This window comes from Crocuta crocuta, unplaced genomic scaffold (genome assembly GCF_008692635.1).
Source record: "Crocuta crocuta isolate KB4526 unplaced genomic scaffold, BGI_CrCroc_1.0 scaffold7, whole genome shotgun sequence".
NCBI classification, from domain to species: Eukaryota; Metazoa; Chordata; class Mammalia; order Carnivora; family Hyaenidae; genus Crocuta; species Crocuta crocuta.
Genome location: NW_027531904.1, coordinates 10671218 through 10698835, shown reverse-complemented (window position 1 = coordinate 10698835; position 27618 = coordinate 10671218). Strand labels below are relative to the sequence as shown.

Below are 27618 nucleotides of genomic sequence, written 5' to 3'. Positions count from 1 at the left end.
AGGTGAGCAGCGGCAGCACCCACCGCGCGGCACACCAAGCCCGAGCTCTTTTCCCCAGGGCCCTTTAGAAACATAAAGTTTACCAACCCCTGATCTGCAGTGCCGGGAATATAATCTTGAGAAAATAATTGTTCTGTGTATTTAATGTTTTTTCTTTTTTAGATTAACTTTCAGTCCTTAGGGGACCGTATTACTCATTCGTCATTCATAGTTCAATTCCTGTTGGAGGTCAGGGTTGCTGACTACAGGTCGCTGTCCGTTCTCCTCTGAACGTGTGTGGGTGTGCTTCCTCAGTAGGCCTGTCCCCGAGAGGGGGCACCGTGGGGTGGGGGGGGCGCCTGCACCGGGCTGTGGGGGGAATGAGGACGAGGGCCACTTTGCCACGGCAGCAGGTGTCACAGTGAGCCCACAAGGAAGCGTACGGTGGGGTGTGGTCAGTGTCATGGTTTCATAAAATTCGTGATTTTATTGCTCCCTCAAGAGCATTCATAAGCGGAAGTGGCTCTCTGTAGTTTTTGGGTGAGAGTTCATCAGTGAAGTACACGGTGACGACTCATACACTTTGGCTCCTACTGTCCTTTTGAGGCTCCAGCTGTCCAGCCCTCCATTGCTTTTATACTGCCAGTCGGTACAGTAACAGAGGCAGCTCACCAGCTCAGGTGTGACCTCCTGCACCTCGGAGAGGGGCTCTGGGCTCCCCAGGGGTACAGAGGGAAGCTTCGGGAACTACTGAGGGAGAGCATGGACCGCAGCCGGACTGCCTCAGGTGACTTGGTCCCCTCACCCAGTGGTCGTGTGTGACCTTGGACGTACCTGGACTCCAAGCCTCCATTTCCTCATCTGTGAAATGAGGATGGTGACAGTGCCCACTTCACGGAACTGTTGTGAGCACTGGCGGCACTGATGTTCACCCAGTCCTCACAGCAGGGTTTGGGGCGCGCAGCACTATGCAACACAATTGGGTAGGAAAGCCAGTTACGCTCCTTTAAACATTGTTGTCCAAAGTTGTAGCCGAACAGAAGAGATTTACATTTGGCGGGTGACCATATTAAACAGGAGAAATCAGGGAGAGAGATTCATTTGCAAATACTGGAAGCTAAATTGGAGTTTGCCTTAGGGGAAGAGTATCCTTAAAAGGGGGTGGTGCAGAGGATGAAGCAAGGGCTGCAAGACTGAATTATTAGCTTTTAGGTCAAAGAGGAGAGAATAAAACAAAGTGGTTATGCAGGTGGATCTTGTGTATCTAGATCCTAATTTTGAGAAGAAAAGTGAATGAAAGCCCATGAATGTGAGACCCAGTGGGAAAATATGAATGGGCTCCTCCCCCCCCCCCACTTTCGCCAAAAAGGATATTGGATTGTCTTGTGCAAACAACCAGGTCTTGATTCTTTAAACTGAGCTACGTCAGTTTGAGAACATAAAATTGACCCTAGCTTAATTATAAACTTCCCACATTTGGTATGTAAATCGCTGAGTGTAACGCTGTCTCTGAGTGATCGGAATTGGAAAAGATGTCCCTAGGCTTCGAGCACCAAGCCAGCCATCTTTGCTTGGGGCACAAACCACGTAACTGTGTGTAGTGCCCCCTGCTGGCAGACCCAGGTCTTTTCTCAAACAGCAAATTCAGGTTTTTTTTAAAAAAAGAGTCCATTCTAGTTTCTTGCCTTGGGGTGAATACCAGGCACTACAGGTTGTGTGCTGGAGAGGTGGCAAGGCGTTCCATTCACACGAGCGTCCGATAAATACTGATGCCTGCCTGCCCCGTGCCTGGCGGTATTGTCACAGAACACACCAGATCCCTCCCATTACTGAGATATCATTTTAGTGGAGGGAAGACACACAAACTAAGTGTAGTTGAACAGTAAATTAAGATTGAAATTAAGAGTGTTGAAGAAAAATAAAACTGGAAAGGATGCCGGGGACAGTTTAAACAGGGCGCTGCTGGGAGGGCCTCCCTGAAAGGCACCACCTGAACAGAGACCTGAGGGGGCCGAGGCACCTCGACGTCCTAAGGCCGTCCGGAGGCTGGGTGTTGGAAGCACGAAGTCCTGGGGCCAAGAACACGCCTGGCCGGAGTGGGGGTCGGATCATGGGTGACCAGATTACGAAGAGCCTTTGTCATGGCGAGGAGTTTGGCTCTTACTCTTGGTCAGTGGGAAGCCATTGGAGGATTTCGAGGGGCAAGCAGCGTGATTTGCTTCAGACTTGACATGGTCACAGGCCGCTGTGTTGGAAATAGACCATGTGGGGACAAGAGCAGAAGCGAGAGGCTTCTGTATGAGGAAGTCTACTAATTATCACCTGCCACGTGACAGATGACCTCCAGACTCGAGGCTTGAAACAACGGACGCGTTATCCCACGTCGGTTCTGTCAGGTATGGAAGTGGCCGAGCCGCGTGGTTCTGGGTCAGCGTCCCTTGAGGGTGCGGTGCATGTTCGCCAAGATCTTTATCTTAAGATGTGAGCGGGGCTGAAGAATTAGCTTCCAAGTTCATTCACACAGCTCTTGGCCAGAAGCCTCAGTTACTCAGCACCGGGCCCCTCCTTAAGCCACGTACGTGGCTTTCCCAGCGAGTGACCCAAGGGAGAGGGAGCATCTTCTATGAACAGGTCAGAGTTGTAGCATCGTGTCCGCGTCCAGGTCAGCGCTGACGTGTAGGAGGAAGCTGCAGAGAGCCCGACTTCAGGAGGCCTGGGCATCGCGGGCACCCTTAGGGGCTGCCTTAGGGGCTGCCGGCAAACAAGTAGAAAATGGGAGTTTAAAGGATGCCACTCGGAGTCGGCTTTAACAGATGAGACGCGCAGGAGTGTCTGACAAGGTGTGGGAGGCCTCATGAACACTCACGCACCACTGCAGACATAGAGGAGACCTATGTAAATCGAGGCACATTTTGTGCTTGTACATCTTTAGGTTCAATACAATCCTCTCACGTCTTTTTTTAAAGTAGAAACTGGCAAACAATCTAAAATTTGTATGGAAACGCAAAGATGCCACAGATAAGCAGCACAGTCTTGAGGTGGAATGCACTGATACTGGATATCCAAGCCTGGGCTGGTCCCAGGTACCCGACATCTCTAGTCCTTTCCAACAGGACAGGCAGATGGCCCAGCGGAGGAGTGAGGGTCCAGGAGAGGGACGGACATACTGGTGCCCAGCGTGTGGGCAGCGGTGCGGTAGGGAAGGGCAGTGTCTTCATTCAGTATATCATTTGGACTAATTAGATATCCATATGTGGAAGAACATGAATCTGAATCTCTCCCTCCTTGCACGCAAAAAAAAAAAAAAACACAAAACCCGACTCCAGCTGAATTCCAGAGCTCAGTGGGAGCAGTAAGGTCATAATGTGGACGAGAAACATAGAGGACATCTCCGTGACCGAGGAGGGGACGTCTTCGTGACCAAGGAGTAAGGCAAAGATTTATCAAGTAACTAAACAGAAACACGCAGGGAAAGTTTGTCAAAATTGTTCACAGTCAGTCCAATAGCAAGGATGCACCAGAACCTGAATGAGGCCCTTCACACGAGAGGACATGCAGATGGCCAGAAGCACGTGCACGTGTGCTCAGCTGCCCTGGTCTTCGTGGCCTTGGACATGACAAGACCAGGGACACATCCCCGCACGCCATGCAAGCACAGACACTGGACAGGCAGATGTATGGATCCTTAGGAGGCTCAGAAACACCGAGACTTTATTCTCGCGGCTCAGCAGGCCTGAGGCCCACATCCAGGTGTCGGCAGTGCCGTGCTCCCTAGGGAAGCTCCAGGAGAGCACACACACCTCGTTTCCAGATTCTGGTGGCCGCGTGTCTTCCGTGGCTTAGGCCTCATCGCTCTAGGCTCCGCCGGTCTTTCCATCCACTTCTCCTCCGCACGCCTCTGTTTTATAAGATGTGATTGCATTTTGGGTCCTCTGAGGTGAGCCAGGATAAGCCCCTCATCCCACCAGGCAGTGCTCCCAGGTTCCAGGGACCAGGACAGAGATGTATCTTCAGGGCCACCATTGAGCCCAGGACAGCAGCCAGTGCTGCCTGGTGGTGAGATCAGGAGGAACCAAACGCTCACTTGATTATTGCCAGGAGAGCGTAAATGTGTACGGCCACTTTGGGAACCTGGCAGTCACCCGCCTGCTGAACATGAACCTATGTGCAGGTTGTCTCGCTGTCCAAAAGTGAGCGTTCCTGTGAAACCTTCTGGACGCTGAAACAGGCTAAAACACAGCAGTTACCATTACTATGCACAAAAGACTTTCTGAGTGTTCCTCGACCCAGAAGTGGTATCACTTAGGCTTTTCTGGCGCATCAGGACACGCTGCTAATGTGTGCACGGAATCAACCAGGGCAAAGCACAGAGTTCGCAGCACGGTTGAGAGCTGGGGTAGCTTGACACCAGGGTGCCAGGGAGGGGCTCGGAGGGGTGTGCACTGCCTCGGAAACAGCTGCTGCAGGGTGAGCACGCAGCACGGTTTCCGCTTTTTTCCTTTTTCCATAAAAGCCAAAGTCATCTTCAGATTTCTCAAAGAAAGCAGGTACTACTCTAGGTCTTTGGTAAAATCGAGGGACAGAACACAGCCCTTTGAAAAGCAGGGAACGCTTGTGTGCCCCGTGACTTGGTGCAGCCACTCCTCGTTTACACACACAGCAGAAACACGTACACTTGTTAATCAAAAGACACATTCAGTAATGTTCAAACCTGCAATATTCATCATCGTCAGATTGAACAGTCCCCATATTGTCGTCAGCATTAGGACGGATAGTGGTTCATTCGTACCATCACATGTTCTAGATGGACGTGAGAATGAAGGGGCTGCAGTCAGCCTCGTTGGCATGGTTGCTTTTCAGACACAGTTTGAGAAGCCAGACCCCGCGTGCATGCGCAGGGCAGTCCCTCTCTGAACTGGAGGGCGGCAAGAGGCCCTTAGAGGCCCGCACGGGGCTGGGGGAGGGGTGAGGGAGCCTGGGGAGGCTCGCGGCGACGTCTGGTTCTGCACAAGGGTGCTGGTTACAGTGTTCAGTCTGTGAAATTTTAAGCTTTGCACTTGGGACGTGTATATTTTTATAATAAAGAATGGGAATTGTTGGTTTCTGTAGGTTTCTCTGCCGTATAGGACGTCTCGGTTGAAGTGATGGAATACTTTTCATTTTGATATACGTTGACTCTTCCCTTTAATTTGAGAGTTTCATCAGTCAGGCAACATCTCCTACTTGAATCCAACATCCCTAAGAACTCTGAATTGCGAGTGACAAACCCAGCTCACACTGGAGCAGAACCAGAGTCTGCCTCACGGCACCAGCAAGTCTGAGGAGGGAGCGGTCCTCGGCAAGATGGGTGCAGGAGTCCAGCACCCTCCCTCCGCCTTGTGCCTTTATTTACCATTGTAATCGTCACTTGGCGAAGGAGGCCCTCAGCAGTGCTCTCGCTTACCCTGCACTGTCTCCCGCCGCTGGTAACCCTGGAGCAAAGTCGGCCTCTTTACCAGCGGCGCCAGTGAAATGCAGGGGGGCCGGCCCTGCTGGGGTCCGTTCCCCTCGGAGCCCCGGCGGGTCCGGGGGTGGGGGTGGGGACAGCCATCAGGCCTGCCCAAAGCAATTAAGTGTTCCTCCCGTGTGGAGGAAGGTTCTGTTGCCTGAAGGAGTGACGAGAGACATGGTGCTGGCGGGCCCAGGTCCCCGTCAGCACAGGACCTTCCTGGCTTTGGAGTCCTTCAGGTCCCGGACCTCCCCGGCCGTGGGGAGGAGGCGGTGTGCTCAAGGCAGGCGGGTGTGCAGCGAGAGCACTTCTGTCCTCCTTCACAGCACGGCTGCGCTTCCCCACGTGCACACACGTGAGCTGCAGGTGTGGACGAGGGGCTGCCTTCTCTAGTCCTTTCTCCGCCCTGGGGGGGTGAGCGTCTGCTTCTTTATGAGATGCGCTCCGGCGAGAGCACATAGCACTTGCGGTTTACTTTCAGTGTGGGGCAGCGCGCCTCGGCCCCCTGAGCGCCTCTGCTTGGCCCCCGGCCTGCCCCGCCTCCCGTGTCCTCCGTCGTGAGGGCCAGGGTCCTTTGCTCATTTAATCCAGAAGTTGACAGCTGGCTTGTCACCTGCTCTTGTTCAGCCCACAAGCTAAGAATGGTTTCTGGAATTTAAGTGGTTGTGGGGGAATCAAAGGAGTGAGACTTCGAGATGTGAAGTCTATGAAAATCAAATTTTTCTGGCCATAAGTACAGTTTTTTTTGAAATACAGCCGTGCTCATTGGCTTCCGTGTTGTCCTTGAGTGCTTTTGAGGACAGCAGCACAGGTGAGCGGTTGTGACAGAGACAGTGTGGCCTCTGGAGCCCTCTGGTCATTGACGGGACATTTGACAGCCCTTGATTTAAGCGTCGTCGGGCGGGACGAGAAACGAGCTGGGAGTGCGGTCAGAGCGCTTCTGGAGCCTGTGGTCCTCACAGACCCACGGCGGCCTGTCTGTGAGACGCAGCACACCTGTCCGCGAACTTTCCGTGCGGCGGTAACTGGGAACGGGACGTTTGCATTTCATAGAGTTAACTTCGGGGTCCCTTCTCTGTATGTAGCCTAGGCCGCCGGAAATGGCAAGTTCATCATGTGCTGGGAAAGAAGGAACGGAGAGCATCCCCGGATGCTACCGCATGTTTGCCAGATGTGCACCTTTTTGTCCTTCAGCCCCAGCAGCAGCGGGACAGACAGCGGGGCTGGGGGCCGGGGCCTGCTGTGCAGACACACCGCTGCGGGGTGTCCTCAGCCCAGCAGCGCCCGGCCCCACGTCCCCGTGCTTTGTCTGAACCAGTAGCGCTCGACCCGGGTGTTTTGTATCAAGTCGTGCTTTCTGGTCTCTCTGCTCTACGGACCTTCCCAGGGCTTCTCTGGTTTCTGCAGAGGTTCCTGACACCCCCCGCCTCCAGAGCACAGGGGTGTTGCCCACACGAGAGCTGGTAGGTCTGGGTGCTCATAACTCTGGGAGAGTACCGTACACCTCAGGAAGTACTAACCTCCAGCACCCACGCAGGATACGTGTTCCTCTGTTGGTTAATTACTATTAAAACAGAAAAAGAAAAAATATATAATGTAGCATAAATCTACTTTGCTCTCTTCTGGGATCTTCATTTGATAAAACTGCAAAGATAATTTAGGCAAGTCCGAGTGGTATTCCAGTGACCCAGAAGGCGAAGGCTAGGGGGAAACTGTCCTAGCGCTTTGTGCCTGGATTCCTGGTTCGGAGTTTAGTGTGTGTTATATAACCCTACGTATTATGTGTTAATTTTTTTCTAAAGTTAATAGTAAAAATCCCAGCTGAAAAGGTCATAGGTGCTTCCCTAGGAATTAAAGACTCATGCTCGTGAGGCTGAGTTACCATCAGGTAACTAAGAGAGGGTGGCCTCACATTGAAAGCATGGGCTCGGGGAGGGCCCTGGCCAGTGGGCTCTAATTTGGGGAACACGAGTCCACTGTTGTCAGGTCTTGCTATTTTTTGAGAGAAGTTGGAAGTCTGGAATTTTTATGTGACACCCCAAGTTTTTACTTTAAGTAGTCTCCACCCCCAATGTGGGACTTGAATTCCCAACCCTGAGAGTTCTGTGCTCTACTGACTGAGCCAGCCAGGTGCCCCACATCCCCTAATTTTCTAATACTAATGTTTAATTATAAGAAAATTAATGTGTGGTAGTAAACCAAACATGGCCATGGGTCAGATTTAGTGCATTTACCAGTTCCCAACTTCTGTGAACAAACTCCTCATTATAAGTTATGTGTCCAACCTATTTCTTTCAAGAGGAGGGAGAAAAACAATGAGATGAAGAAATGTACGTGTGTAACTGGCTTGGTCTATTATTGGTCATTCTTGCTGAATGACTGTTTCAGTATATAAATTAGGAGGACTCTGGTGTAAAACATTTTTCATCACTGGTTTCTCCCCCTTTCAATGGAAAATACCATTTTTTGCCTGACGTGGCTACTTCTTACCATCATGAAACGTCTTGATTCAAGAACATATTTTGTGGGATTCATAATAAGCATAAAGGAGAACCTGCAGTTGAGCGGGGAGGTGATTTGTAGGCCGTAAGGCACAGGTGCCCCCACAGGGTGGGCGCTGCCGTGGGAGGAGGAGCAGAGGAGGGGTGAGGTGAGCAGAGGCTGACCCGGAAGAAGTAGGTTAGAGCCGCTTCCTGAGACACGTAAAGGTCGATGGAGGCAGAGACAGAAGCAGGCGGCGTTCACCATGAAAGGAGCAGCGTGGCCAGAGCAACGGGGCTGGACTCGTTTCCTGCCCACGGAGTGCGCTTGGCGTCCGGAGGCGCGGGTCCGAGCAAGGGTGGAAGCTCTGCGCCCGCACTCACACGCGTCCTGAACCTGCGTGGGGGCTGTGCGCACCTGCTGGGGAGCCGGGCCTGAGGACTCAGTAACGCCCTTGTTCGAGGGAAGCCGGGCTGCCGGGAGGGGGGCAGCCGGGTCTAGCGCCCCTCTCCAGATGCTTCTGCGGTCACTAAGTCGGAAGGAGTGTGATGGCAACTGGCTATTGCAGGAGAATTGAAATAAATGCCTTGGGAAGAGGTGCGGTAACACTGAAAGGAACAGCTGTTAAAATATCGCGGCTGTGAGGTGACGAGGGGATTTAGAATGGGAAGGAAGAGCACGCGGGTCATTGCGGAGTGAAAATGGCCGGGACCCGACTCACACTCCAGGGCACGAAGCAGAGGAAGGGAAGTGTAACTGACACGCTTTGTAGTCGCGGTGGAGACTGTGTTACATCCGTTCATTGCAGGTCTTTTGTCAGAATTTTAATAATCGGTCATGAGTTTTCTTTGCAGTCTTAAAACATTTGATCTTGAATTTTTTTATGCCAATGAGAATTTCTTAGGTAAAAGACTTAAAAAACAAATTTTCTCAAGAGCTTGGTTGAGCTGATTAAAGCTGCATAATATCTTACGATGAATAATGATATAAATGAATAATGAATAAATGAATAAAAATTTAAATTATCTTTCGATGAAAAGAATAATAATTCATGAATGCTCACAAGTTAAGGTTTGGTAGGGACACAATGGACTTTGAAAGCCATTCTCTTTGTTATGAGGAGATAAAGACACTGACCCAGCTTCCTAAATATGTGGCCTTGGGCAAGTTATTGAATCTCTTTGAGTATCAGTTGCTCGTGTTTAAAATGGGGCACCAACAGCGCCGGGCTCCGGAGAGGATTAAATGAGAGAAATAAAACAGTGGGAACAGCTCTGGCCCTCAGTAAGCTCTGAGTAACTGTGCTACCATCTGAGGGGAAGAGAGTGGTTTTTTTAATTATACCATGCTAACCAGCTTTTCCGTTTCTGTCGCTGATATCCTTTACCTCCTTGGGCTTGTAGCTTTGCAGTCCCGCCGTACAGCAGTTAAGGCATTGTTTCGCCTTCTCGTTCCCTCCCTCTTCTCCCTCCTAAGCCGGAGAAATGGGCCCACTGGGTCCTCCCCTCCCTCCTCCCTCCGAAAAGCCTGAGAAGTGGGCCCGCAGGGTCATCCCCTGCAAGGAGGTGCGGCCGCGGACAGGCCGGACTGCAGCATCCACACTGTCTCCCATCTTCCCCACATTGGGATGAACGAAGACCACGGTTGTGGTGATGGAAGGGTATATTCTGTGGCCTAGAGACGAGTAAGTGAGGTTGTCTTTTTTTTTATTTTCCCCTTTTCAAATAGCCTGTGAAATCTTTTGTGCTTTTTATCTGCCAGGATAATAACGTTCATTTTTTTAAAGCTCAGCTTGAGAAGATAATTGTTAATTGGCTGCTGAGTGGGGCAGTTCGGGGACATTGCCGCTGTTCATGGTTTGGAGGTTTATTGTTCAGAAGCAGTCATTGTGAATAAGAACTTGACAGTCATATTCTAATCTGTGACAATTAAGTTTTTAAAGAAATGGAATATTTTCTTTTTTCTGGTTGCTCGTGCTTACCAGCCAGAAGCAGAAAGGTTCGTGTGTGCCCTTGGGGAAGGTCCTGTTAAGTCCCCCCTGAGAAATACCATTTTAACATCATCCTAGGCAACACAGGATAATTGTGGTAGAGAGCAGTGTTTCTCAGTCTCTTTTTACTTCCTCCCCCACAAAAGCCTTTTTTTTTCTTAATTTATTTATTTGAGAGACAGATTGGGAGCAGGAGAGGGGAGAGAGAATCCCAAGCAGGCTCTGAGCTGTCAGTGCAGAGCCTGATGGTGGAGTTTAATCTCATGAAACTGTGAGATCACAACCTGAGCCAGAATCCAGAGTGGGATGCTTAACCTACTGAGCCACCCAGGCGTCCCCACAAAAGCCTTGTTAAAATCGTTTTTTCCTACTTGGCCTCCTGTCTCCACAAAATTTTAATTCTATAGATATGCTGTATCCTATTTATGTATACGTGTGTATCTGTGTTTTGGACATAGAGATTAAAGTTTTTTGTGTCCGTCCTTCCCCCCAGAGAATCAGTGTTTGTCCCCTTGAGGTGATACTGCCTGCCATGGGAAAGCATGGCAGTTCTTGAACAAGAACAGCGGGCGTTCTTGAAATTTTGGTTCTAGGACTTTCATATTCTCTAAAATTACTGAGTATGCTGAAGAGCTTTTGCTTATGGGTGTTATAGCTGGCGATATTTATCGTGTTATAAATTAAAGCTGAGAAAAATAATTAATTTTTAAAATTTTTATTAAAAATAACCATCCATTTCCTCCCCTGCCATCACCACCAAAAAGGTTTAGTGAGAAAAGGCATCTTTGGACATTTTTGCAAATTCTCTTTAAGGTCAGGCTTAGTAGCAAACAGCAAGACTCTCCTAGTTGGCCCTGCGTTTACTCTGTCACGGTGTTAGAGAGACTGGTGTCCCACAGACAAGTCGTTGGAGAAGGGAGGAGCGTTTGAGTGACCTTTTCAGATAATAGAGGTTGCTTTTTTTTTTTTTTTTAATATCGGACCCAAACTTAGTAAGTTGTAGTTTCTTAAAGGGTTAATTGCCATGTAGAATCCCCACCCGTACGGAAACCCGTTCTGTTCCCGTTACTCGAAAGTTCCGTGGCCTCCCCCTTGGAGGGTGACAGGTGCTCGGCCATGAGTATCCCGTGCCAGCGTTGGTCCCTGGAGAACGCTGGCTCCCGCCCCCCCACGCCCGACCCTCCGAGCACTGGGGACCCTTGTCAAGCCTTTGCTGCTTGAATGTCGTCATTGCAGTAGCACCGTGTCGTCCTCAGAGGGACGGGCGCAGGCGCACGTGGTTCATTTTGGGGAAACATCTGCCATGACCTTGGGTGTTAGTAACCAGACTTTTTCCCCCGAGCCCCCCAGCAGGGACAGGACGGCCTTGATGCTTCTGTGGGCAGCGGGGCACCCTCGCATGCTTCCAGGTCCTAACGAGACGCGTGTTCAGGCTCGAGACCTGCCTGTCGGTCGTGGGGCTGTGAGAGCCACGCTTCCGATTTGGCTCCTGGCGAGGGTCCCAGTGCTGCGCTCCCCACCACTGTCCCTGTGCCTCCAGCGCGTGTCCCCAGTGACCGGAGAAGCAAGCGCATGATTACTTAGCGTTAGGACGGAAACAGTTTTGACCTCCCTAGGGCTCCGTGGAAGCACACTTTGAGAACCAGTGATTCAGAGCAAAGACTTGGAACAGACACGCGTGTTGGACCCGAGCTCCATTGCGTACCAGCCACATAGGTGACCCTGAGCAGTCACCCCGATACCGAAACCAGACAGACACACCGTCGTCCTCGGGAACATAGGCCAGAAATCTCAACAGAAGGTCTGACTCTACCTGTCTACCCCGTCTTTGTTACATATTTTTAAGTTTGATTGCGTATTTATAGAACCAGCAAGAGCAGCCTACACAGAGAGCAGAGCAGCCAAGATTGGATGAAGGGCGCTTCTCAGAATCCCAAGTCGGATTCCCGGTCTAACGGCCCTCGCGTAAATGGCCTCAGTGGTTTAGGACAGCTCTTTTAAAAGACAAGTGCTAAAGCAGCTACTCTGTTTTGTAACCATGTCAAATGCATTATTGCTCTTGGTTCTGAAGTTTGCATCATATGCACCCACCCCTCACTCCCCACCTCCCCCCAACAGTCTTTTCAGATAACTTAGGTGAAGAAAAACATCTGTTAACGGCAGACCCTGAGTGCGTCCCTTCCTCGTGTGTGGGGTCACGAGAACTTCCGGGTGGAGCCTTTTCCTCCTGTGGCGGTTCTTACCCCTGGGGTCTGGCGCAGGCTCGGCTTTAACTACACCCATTTTGGAGTAACCTTCCTGTCATTTGGGAGAGTTTTGGTGTTTTTCTTTTTTAATAGCCTGTTACCAGCTTCTGCCATGCTGTTCGTGCCAGAGAATCCCCTGCTCTGTGGGAAAGAGGGCACCTGCGGCGCTCGCACCTGCTGGGATTGATGACCGCCCTCCTGTGGGTTCCAGACAGGCCCTTTGTCCTGGGAGTTGTTAGTCTCAAATACTTTAAAAATGTATATATATGTTATCCCTGTTAGGCAAGTTGCACCTTCATTTAAGAGGATTTTAAAAGTTAAAAACAATGCACAAATCAGAAGACACTGCTAGCTTTGCCGTCCTTGGATGCATTCTTTCCTGTCCTTCTTGATGATTAATAGATGTGTCCTAATTGGCAACAAATTGTATATACATTTCATAAGTGCCTTTTCGTTTGTTACCGCCATCTTTCTCCATCAAAGAATATTCTAAAATGTCTTAACGACGCATAACTTTTGAAAAAAATTCTTTCTAATGTTGGGCATTTATTTTAAATTTATCAGCATTATGAATGTGCCCTGAAGCACACCCCCTCGGATGTTACTCTTTGGTCTTTTTTCTGACTCTGCCCTAGTTATTCTGTGGAAGACCCTGTAGGAGAGCGGCTGCTTCGCAGGGCGGTGTCCGCAGGCCCCGCAGCTGAATCCCTAAGCTGTTTGCCAGAAAGATTGAGCTGGCTCCTCTCATCACCAACAGCTCTGCCCGTTTCTTCCTACCTTCACCAGCATTGGCGTTCTGTAAAGTGTTTTTTAAACAGAGTAAATTAATATGAGTTAAAACGTGAACTTTGAGCAAATGTGTAGATGCTTAGAAATTAATAGTATGACATAGGACAGCATGTATCATGTATGTTTTTATTAGGAGTCTAACCACACTGCCCTTAGAGGGCTTTCATTCCTGTTCCGACGGCGTGGAGTCTTCAGAACAGATCCCGTCCCCTGGAGTCCTTTACTCTTTCTCAGCTAGCACGGGCCCCCCTGTGTAGAGAGGGTTGGAGATAAAAGTTTAGTTTGTATCGTTCTGGTCTTTATTTTTTTTCCTCTCTCCCTTAGCCCTCGGTCTTGACAGGGTGTACCAAGAGACCTAGAGGGGAGTATATGTGGGGTCTTTTTTTATTACATAATGCAGATTTGGGTGATACACGACTGCAGCGTACTTCTGGGTTCTTTACCGATTCTGTGTCAATTTCAGGTGTGCAGCAGAGAAACATGGCTCAGGAAACTAACCACAGCCAAGCGCCTATGCTTTGCTCCACCGGCTGCGGATTCTACGGGAGCCCCCGCACAAACGGCATGTGCTCGGTGTGCTATAAAGAACATCTTCAGAGACAGAACAGCAGTAACGGGAGAATCAGCCCGCCCGGTAAGTACTCTGTCCACACACAGCGTGTTCGTGTCTGAGCCGCACCGGGAGAGCATGACCGGCCTGATGTCTCTTCTGCTTGCACGTCGTACACCTGTGACTGTCCTCCCGCCAGGAAGGTCCCTCATGACGTGTGGTCATTATCGGTGGTGTCCTCGCCCATCGAAAATGACTGTGTGAATCCGGTCAGCCTCACTGGCCGTGCTGCAGGGCTCTGTTACTTACTAGAATACAGGCGTACGTTGGGTCCACGTGCGTCTCCGGGTAAGTGAGACGTGCAGGTGTGAGGGCCTGGGCTGCCGTCCTGGGACGGCTGCTGGAGCCAGGGCGGCCGTGGAAGGAACACTGGGCCCCAGGTGGCCACGGCCGCAGCTGCCTGACAGAGCTCACGCCGTAAGGAAGCGGAGGGGCGGCAGCGGGGCTGAGACGGGGGCGCCGTGGTTCTGTGCGCTCGGCACCCTCTGCCCTGGGACTCCTCCAGGGGGTGGGGGTGGCTGTGAGTGTCAGTAGTTACCAGAAGGATCGGATGACCGAGAGTCTGAGTTTTGCAGGTGTGGAGCGTGAATCGTGTCGCCTGGGATGGCTCTCGCCTGGGTTCGTGCCCGAGGCAGGGGTGCTGTGGTTCATGGAGGTGCGGGCCATTACCTCGTTCACAGTTTTGGGTGGACTCTTTCTCATCACTGTTTCCTGTTCAAGCCAGAAGCTAGAAGCATTTAAACAATTTTTGTAAATTTTCTCAAGGCTAAGATCAAATGAATATAAATTGTTGGGGTGTTTTTGTTTTTGTTAGAGGGGGGAGAGAGAGGGAGAGAGAGAGACTCGAACTCACAAACCATGAGATCACGACCTGAGGCGACCGAGATCAAGAGTCGGAAGGTCAGCTGACTGAGCCCCCAAGGTGCCCTGGAAATTGTTGTTGTCAGCGTTAAACCATCCTCTGCATTTTGATTTGTGAAGAACGGGGGATGTGGAGCCTAATGTGCTGAGCACACCTTTCGGTTCTGAACTTCCGTTTGCTTTAACTGCTGCAGCTTTGATTTTAAATACCTCCGTGTATACAGTAGTGCTTGGAAGAGTTTGTGTGGAGTCCTGAGAAATGGGAGTTGAGTTTGGTAATATATACGGTTTGTATATAGTTTCCTTCTTGGTGTAGATTAACTTCCTTTACGCTGCAGTTTTGCATTAACATTTTCTAACAGAAAGTAATGAGCCAGTATGTTGTACATTCAGTGAAGTAAGATTCTGTCCTCCGTTGTGTGGGGAGCTGGTGTCCGCTTTCTCAGGGAAGGTGCTGGAGCGCCCAGGGCGCAGAGCCCCTAATGCCAAGTATGGTTCTGTTGCAGCGGCTTCTGTCACTAGTCTGTCTGAGTCTTTCCCAGTCCAGTGTGCAGATGGCGGTGTCCCCGACGCGCAGTCACCTCTCGACTCCGCATCCGCGTCTGTGCAGCCAAGGTAAGATGCTGTCTCATGCTGGCGGGGAGGCTGGTGGGAAGCAAAGCATGTCCTCTCTGTCTGCTCGTTTCCACGAGGGAGGACAAGGTCAAGTCTCTTCAGGGCTGGCTAGCCCAAGAACTGGGGTCAGAAAGGCTTTCTGTCGTGTTGACACTGGGAAGCAGTGGGGAAGGTGGCTTTTCACTTTCCATTTCTTTCTCAGACAGCTTTTCCTTTGCTTCTGCTCATCACATGTCCTGCCCCTGAAGTTCCTTGTGAACGCAGGCGCTCAGTTTTGCCACCCACGGCCCCACTGTGTGCAGGGCGGGCGGCTTTCCCCTCTCTCTCGCAGAGCGCAGAGCTACTTGCTTCGTTCTCACTCTGCTGTTAGGGAGTGGGGGCCGGTGCCTTTCTCCGCGGTACCGTCAGAGACGCCTGGTGCGGATGCACCAGCGTGCCCTTCCCCCCCATACCTTCCCGCCATACCGGGGCTCCCGAAGCCGGTCATGACCGTGCTGGTTTTCACAGGGTGACTTGGTGCGTGGAGGGCGCTCGCTGCAGCACTGATTTCTGAAGCCGTGGACTCTGGGCCACACTGGTCTCCAGTTTCAAGGCTTCCTGTGCTTCATGCACGAGTTACAAAGAAGGATCTCCGTGTTCGTTCGTGCTGTGCTGATCCGCTTAGATACGTTGAACTCATACTTACTGCATCATTTTAGGTACTGTTCGTGCATGGAAATCATTTTTTAAATGTAAATATGTTTGCTTTTCTAGCCCTGTATCAAATCAGTCACATTTATCAGAATCTGTAGCATCTTCCCAAGCGGACGGCACGTCTGTGGACAGAGCAGCCCCCGACACGGACGACCTGCCAGGTTTGCACACGGGCTGGCTCGGCCCGCAGGCCCCGTCCCCCTGTAGGCGTCTTGCGAATCGCCCGCCTGAAATGTGTTTTTGTGTGTGTTTCCTGTATGAGCAGAGTATTTGTGTCTTCAGGTAGGTAACTGACTGAGCTGTCGGGAGCCATTTCCTGCTTCAGTGTAGTTATGTCATCAGTATAAATGCGACAGGTTGTGAATGTGATTGGATTGAGACTCTGGCTGAATGAATGAGCAGTGGGATTATAGTCTGCTGTTCTCTCTTACTGTTATTTATACCCGTTTAACCTAAATACTAGTTCCCCTCCAAGCACCTTGGGCGGCTGGTTCACCAAGAGTCTCTTGATGACGCAGGCCGTTTAAGAGACTTCTGAACTTGACTGCCGGTAGCCCCTCTCCCCTTGGTGACTGCCGCGGCATCTGCTCCATGCCTCGAGTCCTTGCCCACACTCTGCACACCCCCTCACGTAGTTCAGGATGATCTGAGAGGGCTTTTCCGGTAGCTGCAGTCATAGAGTTGACACTCAAGAGGCTGGGGCAGCCTGTGCTGGAGGACTTCTGTCCCACCGGTGCGTGGGCGCCGTGGCTCACTGAAGGAGGAGGTTCAGAAAAGGTAACCCCGGGAGCGAGCGTCCGTGTTCTCTGCTTCCGGCTTGGTTCAGAGAGGCGGCGGTGCCGACAGGGACCATGGCGCTCGTGTGACAGCGACAGACCCGCCTGTGATCTTAGTTTAAGCTCTGAAGTCCACATGCAGTTGGCTGGCTGATTCCTCTTGCTCTGAGTTTTCTGTTTCTGGATTTTGCTATAGCAAGAAAATAGCATTTTTGGCCAACCTAAGCATTATAAGTAAATAATTTTTATTCTTTAGTTAAATAGGAAAATGTAAGGAAGAACAGAGATGAGGGATGTGTTAAAGGCAGAAATGCAAGGATCCCCTAAGACTGAGTGAGTTATGCATGAGACGCGGGAACTCGGCGCAGGCTGGTAAAGCTTTCGGCCCCGCGGCGGCGCGGGAGCGGGCTGCGCTGAACCGGGCGCTGGTGCGGGGCGCGGTGCGGAGTGAAAGAGGCTGTAGATAGAGAACTGGTATATAAACATGTAATCAGTATCACGTCTGAGATTTGTAAGTCCTTGGCACACATCGAAAAATGAGAGGCTAAAATTAGGAGGGCAAGTTGGATAACAACTTGGGAGAAGGAGGAGAAGTCGCCTGGGCCCTGGGTGATGGTGGCCCACAGGTGCCGACTACGAGAGACTTTGGAGCAGCCGGGGTTGCTGAGATGAGAGCTCAGGGAGGAGCAGTGAGCACCGGCTGCCGACCTTGCCCGTGCTCTGTCTCGTGTGGGGACGGGTGCTGCAGGCGGACACGGCAGCAGTCACCGGGCAGCCTCGGCCCAGGGTGGAGACGGGTTGGTGACCTTATACCACTCGTTGGGGCGGAGGGCCGCCTGGCCAGAGGCGCTCCTGGAGCCGTGTTGGGAGGAATCGTAAGGCCTCTCGAAAATTTATAGGCTCCTTTTTTCACCTTTAGTGACCTTTAAGTTTAAGCCAGTATTAGCTTCTAAGTACCTTTTAAAAACTTAGCATTCATTATCTTAGCACTGCAGGATCTTTGAAGAATCAGGTCTAAGTTTCATTTGAGTTTAAGAGGATTCATTTTCAGTGTGTAAAATCTCTTAAAATCCTATTTTTAGAAATGTCTTGGTCATGCTGTTGAATTAAGATCATCTTCTTTTATTATAAACATGTACCCAAATACAGGTTCCCCTGCTCTCCAAAAGTAAGAGCGTTTCTCTGAAACCTTTCATAAACCAAAACAGTGTAAAGAAGCAAGTGCCATTTCATAAAAATGAAAATTCTCTTGGGATATCTTTTGGTTAGCAAAACAGGTACTGATGTAGGTTTTCCACAAAAGCGAAGTGGCATAAAGCAGACTTTGAGATGGCAGGGGAAATGAGTGTGTGCGTGTGTGTGCGTGTGTGTGTACACGTGCACTCCTCACACAGATGTACTGGTACTTTCCTGGGTGGGAGGAGGAAACGCAGACAACACTTTTTTCCATCTATTTAGTGGAGGGACAGAAAGTCTTGGACTCCAGTCCTGTGGCCGTTGGGCTGGAAGCCAGGCCCCTGACTCCAGGCCAGAGTGGTCTCCCCAGCTGTGGGGCTTCCTAGATTAGGAGGCATATGTGGGTTCCTGTCACCGCCGGCAGCACTCCGTCCCCAGGGTGGGCTCCTGCACTTTGGTGACCTACCAAGTATCTGTCTTCTTCCGTATTACTCCCTCTGCATCTGGGACATCTCTTCAGGTGAGGAGAAAATCCAGATGGTAGAGGGTTTGTGAGTAGCAGCTGTGTACCGAAGCCAGAATTTCCTAAATTCCTTTTCTTTTTTATTTTAATGTGTATTTATTTTTGAGAGAGACAGAGCACAAGCAGGGAAGGGGCAGAGAGAGGGGGAGACACAGAATCAGAAGCAGGCTCCAGGCTCCGAGCTGTCAGCACAGAGCCCGACGCGGGGCTCGAACCCACGAACCGTGAGATGATGACCTGAGTCCGACGCTTAACCAACTGAGCCCCCAGGCGCCCCTCCTAACCTCCTTTATTGGAGTTTTCAGATTAGTGTCCTTGAAAGAATTTTGTCCCCGTAGGTCTGCTGGTAATTACAATTCGTTGCCACCAGGTGGGTGGTGCTGCTTTCATGTTACCCTCATGGTTCTGAAGAATTTTTCTCCTTTTTAAATGAGAAATAGGCGTATTATAGCATGCTTCTCATTTAATTTTTCTTTTTAATTTAGTAATTGGCATTCCCTCACTTACATAGTCTAACTTAGGAATGTCAGATTTTCAGTCACAAAGGGCAGCTTTACAACCACGTGTGTGAGCATCCGGGTGCCTCAGTGCGCAGCTCGCTCCCCTCCGCTCACCTGAGCCCCTCAGACGCCAGATCCTCATAAAAAGAAGTGGCTTTGCGATCAGAGGTTCCACTACCACATGTGCACACGTCACCCCTGCTTCTGAGCCACATTTGTGTTACTTATACAGGAGAAGGAGTGATGGCCACGCCCAGTGTGCAGGGCGCCCCAAGTCCGCAGAATAACGGGTGACTGCACAGTCTTCTCGGTGACGTCGTGGCAGCGCGGGAGTCACGCACGTATAGGGAAAGGGGACCGTGAGGCGCTCCGGCCGCATGCGGTGGCGCGGAGGGCGGTGAGCCCATCCCCGAGGCACCCAGGGACCGAGTTGCAGGCCGGCCTGGTGCAGAGCGCCCGCCGTGCGAGTCCCCCGGGGCTCCTGACGGCGCCGCTCGGCCGCTCCGAACAGTCCTGGTAGACGGGCGTGAGGAGGCTGAAGGGTTACAACGCACAGGTTTCTTCTGACTCGGGAGGGTGACTGAGAGTAGCAGACAGTCTGGGAAAGGAGGACAGGGTTCAAAGCATCACCAGGTGCAGCTATCAAGACTGCGGGGACAGGCGTGAGGACACCGCCGTCCGGGCCCCACGGGGACGGGCGTGAGGACACCGCCGTCGGGGCCCCGCGGGGACGGGCGTCCCTGTCCATTAATAGGATGACAATGGGCCCCTCCTTCACACCTTTCACAAACGTTTGCCCAGAACACACCAAAGGCCTAAGCTGTAGGACCTGAAACTGGAAAACAGACCTAAGTCTTCATGACCTTGGATGAGGCAGTGGCTCCTTGGATGGGACGCCTGGGCAGCAGCGAGCGCAGGAGAACAGACACATCGAGCCACAGCAGGGCCAGAGCCGTGTGGTTCAGGGGGCGTCGTCAGCATGAAAAGGCCATCCAGGGAATGGGGGGAGGGTATTTGTGACTCCTGTAGCTGATAAGAATATGTAAAGAAGTGCCATAATTCAACCTTAGAAAGACCAGTTTTTTAAAGGGCAAAGGAAAGGATTTCAATAGACATTTTTTCCAAAGACGATATACAAATGGCTCACGTGATAAGAATATGGAGGAATTTGAACTGTAATACATGGTTGTTGGGAGATATGAAAGAATGTAGCCGCTTGGGGAAGCAGTTTGGCAGTTACAAATTTAATTCAAGAATTTAGAGAGTTAACTGTATGGCCCAGAAGCTCCTTTCCTGAATCCTGGAAGATTGAGAGCCTGTGTCCACACACAGAAACTTCTGTAAGGGTGTCCACACCACCACTGCTCACGCTTACTGCCCAGACGGCTGTCAGCAGGCCAACGGACGGAGGGACGGGGTCTGTGAGCCGTGGGGTGCTGCTTGGCCAAGAAGGGAAACCAGGTTCCCAGGCCCCCACGGGGGTGGGCTCTGGAAACAGGCCACGTGGAAGCAGCAAGCTGGGTACACAGGCCACAGGCTGAATGGTTCATTCGGACGGCGGGTGGGTGCGGCAAGGAGGGCTTTCTGCTGGAGGAGGAGCCATGGGAGGGGAGGGGCTGCGGCTGCTGGACCTGTTCAGGGTGACACCGAGACCCTGTCTAAACCAAGGCACGGGAGGCCCCCGAGAGGCCGGGTCCTGACCGGTGGGTAGGGGAGACGGCCTTGTGAAGGTCGGTTCCTTTCTTGCTGTTTTTTGTAAGATGGCACACAGTTGTATTTCAGGAAGATTGAGGGGATGCTGCTTTGCCCCCAGACAGCCGCTAACAGAAACTGCTCTCCCGCACAGAGCTGCTCTGTCCAGAACGGTGGCCACTGGCCTCGGCGGCTCGGGCACCTGCAGTGCGGCTGGGCCGAGACTGCCTACTTCCGTACGTGGTCGCCTGCTGATAACACTGGGTCTTGAAGACTGAGTATCAAAAATATGAGAAGTATCTTAATATTTTCATACCAGTTACATTTTTAAATGCTAATATGTATTAACTTACCCTTCTTAAACCTTTTAGCATGATGAGTGGAAAATGTAAAATTAAATCTTTGGCGCGGTATATATTTTTTGGACACTGCTAGTATACAGGCTCACTTCTCTCTTGAATATTTACGGTGTTCTCATTCTGTAAAGAGTGTTTGAGCTAGGAGTAACTGAAGGATGATTCGGTCCAGCCCCTCACCTTGCATGCAGTGAAGCACAGAGAAGGGACGTGAGGGTGGCCGCAGGGGCCGTTGGGACAAAGTGCGCGCAGTAAGGTCAGCGCTGGGCCGAGGTGGTGGGGGTGCCCTCGTCCTTCTGTGTCAGGAAGGCCTATGTGTGCGGCACGGGGCTGCCGTGTCTACTCAGGGTCATTCTCGGGGTGCCTGTTAGTGCTCTCCTGTGGGTAGTTGTATTTTTTATCATGTATATTAAACGCTCCCAAACACAGGTAATGCTAAATAGTTTTATACACTTACTGTTCTATTTGTGTACCTTCTTTCTTAACAGGACCCAGAGCAGAGGGCTTTGTTCCTCTTGAATGCAGTCATCCATGTGGGGAGTTGAACTAATTTTACCTGCCCTGTGCTTTTTTTTAATTTTTATTTTTTAAGTGTATTATTTTGAGCGAGAGAAAGCAAGCGTGAATGGGGGAAGGGGCAGACAGACAGAGAGAATCCCAGGCAGGCTCCTTACTGTCAGCACAGAGCCTGACGCTGAGCTCCTTCCCACAAACTGCGAGATTATGACTTTGTCTAGTTGGGATTCCTGTTAAAAATCCAGCTGGCCTCACGGCCTTCACGTGACGGCCCAGGCCGCCCGACCAGACCTTTGGACGTGCAGGTGCGCCGTCGGCAGCTGCCTGTTCCTGATCCGTAACGAGCAGGTGCCTTCCTGTTTTCAGTCCTCATTTCAGACTGTGAAAAGCTGCCTAGTTCTGAGGAAACTTCCTATTTTGGCTTCAGGTTCAGTATGATTATGAGCTGAATTGTTTCCTTTTACATAACTGAGAGTTTGGTGAGGCGTGCTTGCCCGAAGTCTCACATAGAAGGTAAGGAAATAGGTAATTTGGGGGAATCATAGACTTGCACAGATGCTGTGTCCTCCTGCCCATGAATTGATCTGTGAGTGTTAAAACTCTAGCTACCAACCCCTAGTTTGAGGTAAGCTGAGGTCACCTTGGTCTCCTGGGGACACAGTGGACAGTGATCGGCGTCAGGTGCTCGCCTTGGCTCCTCAGGTCCTAGACTCCTTGTGGGCCCTGGGCTCTGCCGGCTGCGCACTTGCTGTAGACAGGACTTCAGGGCTGATGCTGAAATGTCTCCGTTGAAACACTTTCATGCAGCAGCATTTGTGTGTGTGGCAGGAGAGTGCATTTCACTCCTCTCTGTTCCCACATGCCAGACTTTGTGCCCCAGTAGTCAAACCAGCCTTGTTAAAAGATGTGTTCTCGTGGTAGTGCTGTTACTGCTATTAAAGCATTATTTATATAAGTTTATTTGTCTATCAGTTTCTTGGGAGAACAGGTTAGCTATTACGGTTTACAGGGGCGCCTGGGTGGCTTAGTTGGTTGAGCGTCCGACTTTCGCTTAGGTCATGATCTCCCGGTTCGTGGGTTCAAGCCCCGCGTCAGGCTCTATGCTGCCAGCCCAGAGCCTGGAGCCTGTTTCAGAGTCTGTGACTCCCTCTCTCTCTGACCCTCCCCTGCTCACACTTGTCTCTCTCTCTCCTAGAAATAAATAAAACATTAAAAAAAAAAGATATTACGGTTTACAGACTTCAATGACAGTAAATACATTGTTTTCAGGTTGCAAGTTAAACTGTTTTTGAGCCCTTTACACACAGCGGAACGTTACCTGATCCCTCCAGGGGCGGTGGGTAGAACACATAAAGAGACAGCCCCTGCCTCCTGCAGCTCACACTCTGAGGCTGTTTGTCTATTGATAATAGAAGGTTTTTTGTGTCCATAATGTGTTTCAAAATAAAATGTGTCTATTTGTGGAGCCGTCTGCCATCTGGCTCAGAGCTTCTAGGTGAAGAAAGCACAGAGTTCATTCATGCATGTGCTCATCATTTTGTGCTGTTTTGTCTTTGTCCTGTTTTGTCTTTGTCGTATTTTGTTAAAATAGGTGATACAGGTAACATACGCAGGTTAGAATCCATGACCTCATGTACTTGAGTGTCCACTCTGTGGAGCTCACTGGACGGGAGCTGGAGGTGCAGACAGGAAATGGGGATACAGTCCCTCCTTGGTGGGCTGACCCTGTACTTGGGGAGGCTGGGGCACGCGAATACGGAGAGGGACTAGTTCAGGACTGCGCTGCGTGGCCGTGCGGTCAGGGTGTGAGGGTCGGCACCGGGAGCAGGGGTGGGAAGGACAAGCCCCGCCCTGGGGGAGCTCACCGCTAAGCCGGGTTCAGGCAGACAGGCGCTTCTAACCGTGTGGGCAGCACTGCTGGCGCGCGTAGTGAGGTTCCTAATCCACGGTGTTGAGTAGCAAGTGGATGGTTGATGCTTAAAGAAGACAGATGAGAGTCTGCCCCGTGAAGAGTGGGACCAGACGGGCGTGGCCAGCATTCCACACAGAAGGGAGGCCACAGAAGCCCAGAGACCAGAAGACTGTGTGTGTTCGGAACAATGGGTGCTTGGGTGTGGCGTAGCAGGGGGGAGTGCTGCCGGGCCTGCGGCTTCTCCTGGGGGTGAGTCCCGTCACCAGGCCCGTGCTCAGTGCCACGTGTCAAGTGAGGCCTGGAGAGGCGCGCATGTGGTGGGCCCAGGATTTGGTGAGGTGAGTAAGGGAGCCATGGGGGATTGATTAGCGAGCCTCGTCGAGAACGGGGACAGCCTCTGTGGAGGAAGGAGGAGGGAGACCAGGTGTGAGGAGGACGGGGAGGGGCTTGTGGAACTGGCCCCCCAGCGGCTGAGCAGCACACCTCCGGACCAGAGGGCGGGAGCTTGGCTGTGGTGTGAGATGGCGTGTGTGCCAGGTTAGGTGACAGCCCCCAACTGGTGACCGTGTCTGGGAGGCTCAGTGAGGTCAGGGCTCAGGTGCAGGGATTGGAATCTTGGTGCGGCTGGCCTTGACTTCACTGCTTAAATGCAGCAGTGTGTTACCCAAATTATAGCCTTCCAATACATTCATCTTCCTACCATTTTCAAGGTTTTCTGTGGAACATTCTGAGAGTTTTAAACATCGTGCTCTACCTGGTCTTGCTTTCAGCCTTGTTGCCCTTCTGAGAAATCTACATAGTTCTGACCCCAGCAATATTCAGCAGTTGGCATGTGGCCGTTTCCTTACATATTTAAAATACTCCAGTAGTATTTGCGTGCGCGAATGTGTGCGCTTTTTATTTCAAATACATGATTAAAAAATAGGGAATACAGCACTAGACCTTGAGTCAACGCTAACATACATACATTCTTCCCGATTTCCTGTGTGTGTATCTGTGTACACACGTATGTCACATATGCACATACATTTGAGGACTAGGGGGTCATATTATCTAACTGATTTTGTAACTCCGTGCAAGCCTTTTCCCAAGCTAACCGTCCTTGGTGACCCTTACAGTAACAGACGGGGGTGGGGGGTGGGGGGAAGCAGCCACCAGCCAGTATAAGAATCTTCCCAAATAATTAAATTTTACCCCCTTCCTGTTTTGTCAGCTTCAATATCAGATACGGCACAGCAACCATCTGAAGAGCAGAGCGAGTCTCTTGAAAAGCCAAAGCAGAGAAAGAACCGCTGTTTCATGTGCAGGAAGAAAGTAGGACTCACTGGTAAGGGCTGGAGGGCGGCGCGTCGGCCTCGGACTGTCCTGCACAGTAACGCGCGCCTTACTGCTCCGGCTCCAGGGGCTCAGTCCTGTGCCCGTGGGAGCCAGCCCTGCACTCCGTTCACTTCAGAATTTGCTTAAATAAAGTAGCTTTAATTATACACCTGAGAGTGACATGAATAGGTATTCTTTTACTAAAATCCATCCCAGCGGAGTCTGCGAGGGTCAGATGGGTCAGGCCCAGGTGCCGGGTGCTGCGAGGGCCAGAAGGTGTGCGGAGGAGGGACCCAAGTGCCCGGCCGGCCCCGCTGTGGGACGCACTGATTCTTGGGGAGGGAGAAAGCGTAGTGTGATACCACTTGGGTGATCGGCGGGTGGCGCAGAGGGGAACTCGGACAGGTGCTGTAGTTCATCTGTACGGAAAGGGGGGAGTAGGAGCCCGTCTCGGAAAGTTCCACGGTGGCAGCACGTTTGAGCCGGGCCCTGAAAGAGAGCTACGACTCAGAGCTGATGGGAGAGGGGCGTTTCAGGCAGAAAGAATAGCTCGACCAGAAGGTCGGAGGGAGGAAAGAACGGGGCCTTGTCAGGGACCACAGGTGGGGACTGTGGCTGTGGCACGTAATGTGCGAACGGGCTCGTCAGATACACGGTCAGACAAACACGGACAAGCTCACCATTTGCCCTGTGGTTCCTGGTGGATGGCGGTCGCGGCTTGTAAACAGTCGCCATTGCTCTCTGCCCGTGTGCGAGGAGTTGTGCTCTGTACTCCGTAGCATAAAATGTGACGCACAGAGCCGAGAAGAGGAGATGAAAGTGTCAGGACGTCTTAGGAAGGTTTCTCCCGCCAAGGCACAGGCTGGAGATCAAGTGAAAGGGGAGGAGTCTGCAATCGGAGACACTTCAGCCTGGCCACATAAGACATTTCAAGTAACATAGTTCGTGTCAAACATAGTCTCTCTGAATTTCAGGAACTCTCAGACTTCATGATGGAAGGCTGAGACTTAGTAATTTTCATCTTGTCCAGTCTGCCAGTCTGGTGTTACAGTTGCTGCATGCTGCATTCTCCATTCATTATCGCGAAGGGACAGAATAGGTTTCTGAAGCAAAAAAAAAAAAAAAAAAATGTGGTAGAAGAAACTTACATCAAACGTCAGTGTTTAAAATGTTGATTCCTGTGCTCCATTTCCTGCGGCTCCATCGACTCATAAAACTGATTTGAGAAGCAGGACCGGTTTTATATAAAGACCCTTCACACCCTATAACTCTCTTTTGGCTTCAACTCCATGGGCATTTCCCTAAAATTAGCTTTATTGCACATTTACTGGTTAAGTGCTCCCCACATTCCCCATTCAGTCCCTATAGTAACTTGTCCCAAAGTTACAGATGTAGAAACTGAGGCTTAGAGAAGCTTGGTAACTGGCCTGCATTAGGCAGCGATCAGCTTCCATGAGGCGGCCCCAACNGTCAAGGGAAGCCAGAGAGGAGACAGGCCTCCCGGAAGTGTCCTTACACCTTCTACATTAAATTTTAAGGTTGCCTCTGACAGTGTGCTTATCTGCACATTTAGAATTTGGATTTGAGCTAGGTTTTACATTCGATGCAGCCGTCCTGACTTTGATAGGGTCCCAGCCGAAGACCCGAACTCAGAGCAGTGGCTGTGATCTGTTGCGCTGCAAACCTGTATCTGTGGGGTGGGAACGAGGCACAAAGCCCTCAGCTGGTGAAGCGTGATCTGAAAGGGTTACCAGGTCCGGCCGCTGCGGGGCGGACTGTTCAGATGCCGCCCCGCGCACCCGGCACTATAACTGTTAGCGGTGCTCAGGCACCTGGAGTCAGCCCCTCCCTCCCGCTCACACCTGTGTGCTGGTCCGTTTGCAGGGTTTGAATGCCGGTGTGGACATGTTTACTGTGGCGTACACCGTTACTCAGATGTGCACAATTGCTCGTACAATTACAAAGCTGACGCTGCGGAGAAAATCAGAAAAGAAAACCCAGTAGTTGTTGGTGAAAAGATCCAGAAGATTTGAACTCCTGCTGGAATACAAACTCCTTTGACCATCTGCAAACTAAAAATTGACTTGAGGTTTTTTTTCCTAGTCCTTGGGAATGTAGAGCGATGTACGTTGCATAGACCTTTTAATCATGCATGTCATCAGAAGAATAGATTTCTGGTTTTGTTTTGAAAATGACTCTGAACATTTATTTCCATTGCAGTTTCTGTGGCTGAAAAGACTTAAGTAAACTTTACAAGTATTATTATCCTTTTAAGATCATTTTAATTTTAGTTGAGTGCAGAGGGCTTTTATAACAAACGTGGAGAACTTTCGGAGGGCTGTGATTTTCCAGTATTAAACATGCATGCGTTGATCTTGCAGTTTATTTTTCTCATTGTGTGTGTATATATAGCTTTTCTCTGCAGCACGATTCCTCTTTTGATAATGCCCATGAGGGCACGACTAGTTACCAGTAACTGAATGTATCTTAATCATTATGGCTGCTTCTGTTGTTTCATTAACAAAGGTTATACATGTGTTAGTGTAGAGTTTCTTTGCACCCACTATTTATGTCTGAATCATTTGTCACAGGAGAGTATGTGCTGAGGAGATTCTAAGTTTGTGTGGTTTTGAATTTTCTTGAGCGAGGGAAGGAACAGCTGTATGCGTTGCATTGCTGACCGCGGGGTCTTTCAGAGAGGCTCGACGGTCTGGGTGTGCACACGGTAGGAAGAATGATCTGGAGAAATTGTGCTGTGTTTATGTTGACCCCGCCCGTCTGTGATTAAATAAAAAGGAAAACCGTCCGTTCCCTGGTACTGCTGTTTCTGTTACTCTTGCTGGTGGTGCGTCTTGACCTTTCGTTTCTCCTTCACTGACTGTACAGCCGGCTGCCGCTGTGGCTGACATGTCTGCTTGCGATGGATCTCGCCATGGTGAGTGGTGGTCTCACGTCCCTTTGCATTGAGGACTTCAAATTTCTAGGTTTAAGTTTGTCTACCATTTCTTGGATGTTCTGTCTTACTATGTAATGATGGCTTAGCATTAAAATCTGTAAATGTACTGTATTTAAATGTAACCTGTTAATTTATGACCTGA

At 50.8% G+C, this 27618-nt stretch overlaps 1 protein-coding gene across 5 annotated transcripts in view; it reads left to right on the top strand.

Moving 5' to 3' along the window:
- ZFAND6 (zinc finger AN1-type containing 6) overlaps window positions 1–27326 on the top strand; it is a 69589-nt gene extending 42263 nt beyond the window's left edge. For all 5 annotated transcript variants that reach the window (XM_077774402.1, XM_077774403.1, XM_077774401.1 and 2 more), the window contains 5 exons: window positions 13437–13607; window positions 14951–15059; window positions 15813–15913; window positions 24417–24530; window positions 26405–27326. In XM_077774402.1, coding sequence (XP_077630528.1) covers window positions 13454–13607; window positions 14951–15059; window positions 15813–15913; window positions 24417–24530; window positions 26405–26553 — 627 coding nt within the window. In that variant the 5' untranslated portion in view covers window positions 13437–13453 and the 3' untranslated portion in view covers window positions 26554–27326. The remainder of the gene's footprint in view (window positions 1–13436; window positions 13608–14950; window positions 15060–15812; window positions 15914–24416; window positions 24531–26404) is intronic.
- Window positions 27327–27618: the final 292 nt, after the last annotated feature.